General features: G+C 37.0%; 1 protein-coding gene across 1 annotated transcript; it reads right to left on the minus strand.

Annotated features, from left to right (window-relative positions):
* Positions 1 to 820: 820 nt before the first annotated feature.
* LOC121294989 (doublecortin domain-containing protein 1-like) lies at positions 821 to 3,585 on the minus strand. Its single transcript, XM_041219253.1, has 3 exons — positions 3,577 to 3,585; positions 1,635 to 1,751; positions 821 to 1,053 (listed from the first exon to the last, which is right to left on the minus strand). Exons 1-3 carry the CDS (start codon positions 3,583 to 3,585, stop codon positions 892 to 894), a joined length of 288 nt encoding a protein of 95 aa, XP_041075187.1. The 3' UTR covers positions 821 to 891.
* Between the last annotated feature and the right edge of the window lie 320 nt (positions 3,586 to 3,905).

Here is a 3,905-nt window from a genome sequence, read left to right on the forward strand (position 1 = left end):
AAAGAGCTGATAAAACATAATTAAATTGGCTTCTGTTACAAATGGGACATACAGAGCATTTGTCAATTTTAAACAGCAAACTCTTGCTCTGTGGAAGTACTTAGGTTAAGTTACACAGCCATTAAACAAAACAATTCATCTTTTGTGCTTACACATCTGCGACTGGCATGCAAGGTTACAAATGTGTTACTTGTTGATCTTACATTTTGTATGGGGTTTAAATGAAATGTGGATTGACCAATGTTAAATTGCATTAAAGATGCAAAAGCTATGAAAAGGCGCAAAAAACATAAATCACATAACACAATTTTAATCGTGTCACACAAATGCAGATGCAGAAGGGTAAAAGTTTAACAAAACAAAAGCATGGAAGAAGAACTATTATTATTATTATTATTATTATTATTATTATTATTATTATTATTATTATTATTATTATTATTATTAGCACTAGTAGTAGTAGTAGTAGTAGTCATTTCAAAAGATATAGATTTGGTCATATTTATCATTGATTGATTGGTCTGTTTTTCCAACAGATATATCAAAATAATAATCTATAATCAATGGCAGATTTCTGACATATTTCTGAGTATGGTAACACCTCTGCCTTAACCCCAATTGTGTATAAGTTTAAAATTGTGTGTACTGTAAATACTGTTCATTAACACCATCAATTATACGTCTATACGTAAAGAGTAAAAAAAAAAAAAAATCATAAATCTCCTTATTTTCTTTCTATTTTGATGTTTTTTCTTTTTCTTAAATCGGTGCCTGTCTGTGAGCTTGAGGGCTTTCGAGATATTTCAAAAATATCTGGGAAATCAATCTTACATGAAACTGAAGGAAAACATCTAATGTCATTGAACAATAACTATCAGTTCTGTCAGTGGCCTACCTTTGAGCTGAAGCCTTGGGGTGTTTGTCTTCTAGTTTCCTCACCGGTGCCACTGTCAGCTGGTTGCTCTCCCTTAGGGCTCCTGGTGGCATTGACTGGGTGTCTATGGGTCTTGGAACATAGTTTTGATTGGTGTCACTGACGTTGTATCCTGGATCCTAAGGAAAGAAGCAAAACACTTAAACAATTATTATGCAACTTATATATAGATATCAATTCATATTTAAACCGTTGTTAAACCAACAGAAAATGTTGGCCACGCGATGCACAAGGAAAATGTATAAATATATCTTTGTTCCAGTGAAATGATAAATATCTTTCGATGGGTTTCAACAGTTACAAAAGGACTCTAACAGCACTCAAAACACACACTATTAATTAAAAACAACAACATAACTGAGCCAGTTAAGCACTTCTGCCTTCATACTGGGGGCCTATACTAACCCCATTTGATTATTACCTAACCAGTCCTTGTTCCTCAGGTGTTTAACATCTTAATTTGAAAAAGACTTGCCATTATATATGCAGAGTTGCTCTCATCAGTACCCAGAATATGATAATATAGCTTGATGTAGTGCTGTAAGTGTGTTGCGAAGGTCCTTGGTTTTCAAAGAAATACACACAGTATAAAGAAAGGAGTTTAAAATACCAAATAACAAATGGGATAAGTTGCAAATCCCTGTGAAATATGTCTTTGAAAGAGTTATCTGTGCCCATCCCTCTGGCTCTGTAGACTAACCTCTGTCTCCTGACATTCTGTAGACCAGGCCCTGTGGTGACTGTGCTTCTCTGTCTGGGTCACCTCCACTCCTACATTTAGCTCCTCCAGGTAGGTCAGGACAAACTCTGAGTAGGCCTGTAGGAAAGGATAAAGGGAAAAGGGTACCATCAGGCCAGCTTGCTGGAGACACGTCAGGAATCGTGGGATAGAAACATGACACACCGCAAAGCTGCACTGAGTGTGTCCATGCGGGGTATTTTATATGCTGTACAATACGTTGGCCAATCCCACTTACTATATTGCACTACTTTTAGCCCCCAATTTATGGCCAATTCTGAATACAATTTGGACTTGCAGTACCTTAACTACCCACTACAGACAGGGGTGCTAGAGAGCACTTAAATTAGCTGGCCAGTGATATTTCAATAAAATGGATCTCTCCCAGTCCCCTACTAAAACACTTTTAAAATTACAATACAGAAATAAAAGAGACAATAGTTAAAACAAAAGTTGACCAAGTAAGATAATTAAACAAAAAAATGCTGCTAACTGCGTGTTTAGTTCAGACCTGTCTGCACACTGTTATCAAAGTCCAGTTCAATCTTTTTCCTCTTTCTTTCACTGCATTCCACTCGGTTGTGCTGTTAGTATTTCAACTGCAGGGCGTAGATTCAAGTGAGATCAGCAAGACCCAGCACACTCGGAGAAGCTGTAGAGGCACGGGGAATGGTCATCATCAGCATACACACAGTGTCAGACCAGAAACAGGAACAGGAACAGGAACAAAAACAATAACAATAACAGGAACAGGAACAGGAACAGGAACGGGAACAGGAACAAAAACATGAAGGAACAGGAACAAAAACAATAACAATAACAGGAACAGGAACAGGAACAGGAACAAAAACAATGACAGGAACAGGAACAGGAACAGGAACAGGAACAGGAAAGGAACAGGAACAGGAACAGGAACAAAAACATGAAGGAACAGGAACAAAAACAATAACAATAACAGGAACAGGAACAGGAACAGGAACAGGAACAAAAACATGAAGGAACAGGAACAAAAACAATAACAATAACAGGAACAGGAACGGGAACAGGAACAAAAACATGAAGGAACAGGAACAAAAACAATAACAATAACAGGAACAGGAACAGGAACAGGAACAGGAACAGGAACAAAAACATGAAGGAACAGGAACAAAAACAATAACAATAACAGGAACAGGAACAGGAACAGGAACAGGAACAGGAACAGGAACAAAAACAGGAACAGGAACAGGAACAAAAACAATAACAGGAACAGGAACAGGAACAGGAACAGGAACAGGAACAAAAACATGAAGGAACAGGAACAAAAACAATAACAATAACAGGAACAGGAACGGGAACAGGAACAAAAACATGAAGGAACAGGAACAGGAACAGGAACAGGAACAGGAACAGGAACAGGAACAGGAACAGGAACAGGAACAATAACAGGAACAGGAACAGGAACAGGAACAGGAACAAAAACAGGAAGGAACAGGAAGGAACAGGAACAAAAACAATAACAGGAACAGGAACAGGAACAGGAACAGGAACCTTCAAGTACAACACGCAGTATTAGACAAAGCAGCTCAACACTGATTCTGAAAAGCTGGCTTTAAATCTACCGGGAACGAAGTTTGGGGGCCGGGCCACTTGCTTCTCAACCAATTATAAGATCTTACAAATCATTCAATCGAACCTTGTTGAGCTCTACAATATGCTCTACAATATGCATCACTCGTGCAAGACAAGCTAAATAAAAATGTGCACAAAAAAGTAAATAGTTATAATAAATGGTGATAATAAATAAGTGCAAAAATAATGTGAGAAATCAAAACCACACAATAAATATAAATACTGTGTTACATGTGCAGACACTGTTGTGTAAATTAACTGACGCCACTATTCAAAATGAACTGTGGTGTACCCATAGCATTTCCTCGTATACAGGTAGGATACGTTGTACAGATATTAACAAAAAATTTCACTGTCCCAATACAAATACGACATCATTAAATCCACTCAATTCATTATCTTTTCAACAGTATAAAAGCCAGATGAAACACTTGCTAATATTCTGATAAATGGAAAGACAAAGGTTACAAACCACTGTCATGTCTATTATTATTATTGGAGATGGGAGTTGGCAATCAATAAATAGACTGAGTTGCAATTTCAATATTTGTACTTAAATCAATTAAGTTCTATTAATTGTAAAACGATTGGAAAAATGTAAGCTGCTATATGTAAAGCAGA

This window comes from Polyodon spathula, chromosome 19, assembly GCF_017654505.1.
Source record: "Polyodon spathula isolate WHYD16114869_AA chromosome 19, ASM1765450v1, whole genome shotgun sequence".
NCBI classification, from domain to species: domain Eukaryota; kingdom Metazoa; phylum Chordata; class Actinopteri; order Acipenseriformes; family Polyodontidae; genus Polyodon; species Polyodon spathula.

Bases quoted from the DNA above. Each gene is read 5' to 3' on its own strand.
- LOC121294989 (XM_041219253.1), bottom strand. The intron at 1,054-1,634 runs GTTAGTCTACAG...TTCTTTCCTTAG, and splicing joins CAGAATGTCAGGAGACAGAG to GATCCAGGATACAACGTCAG.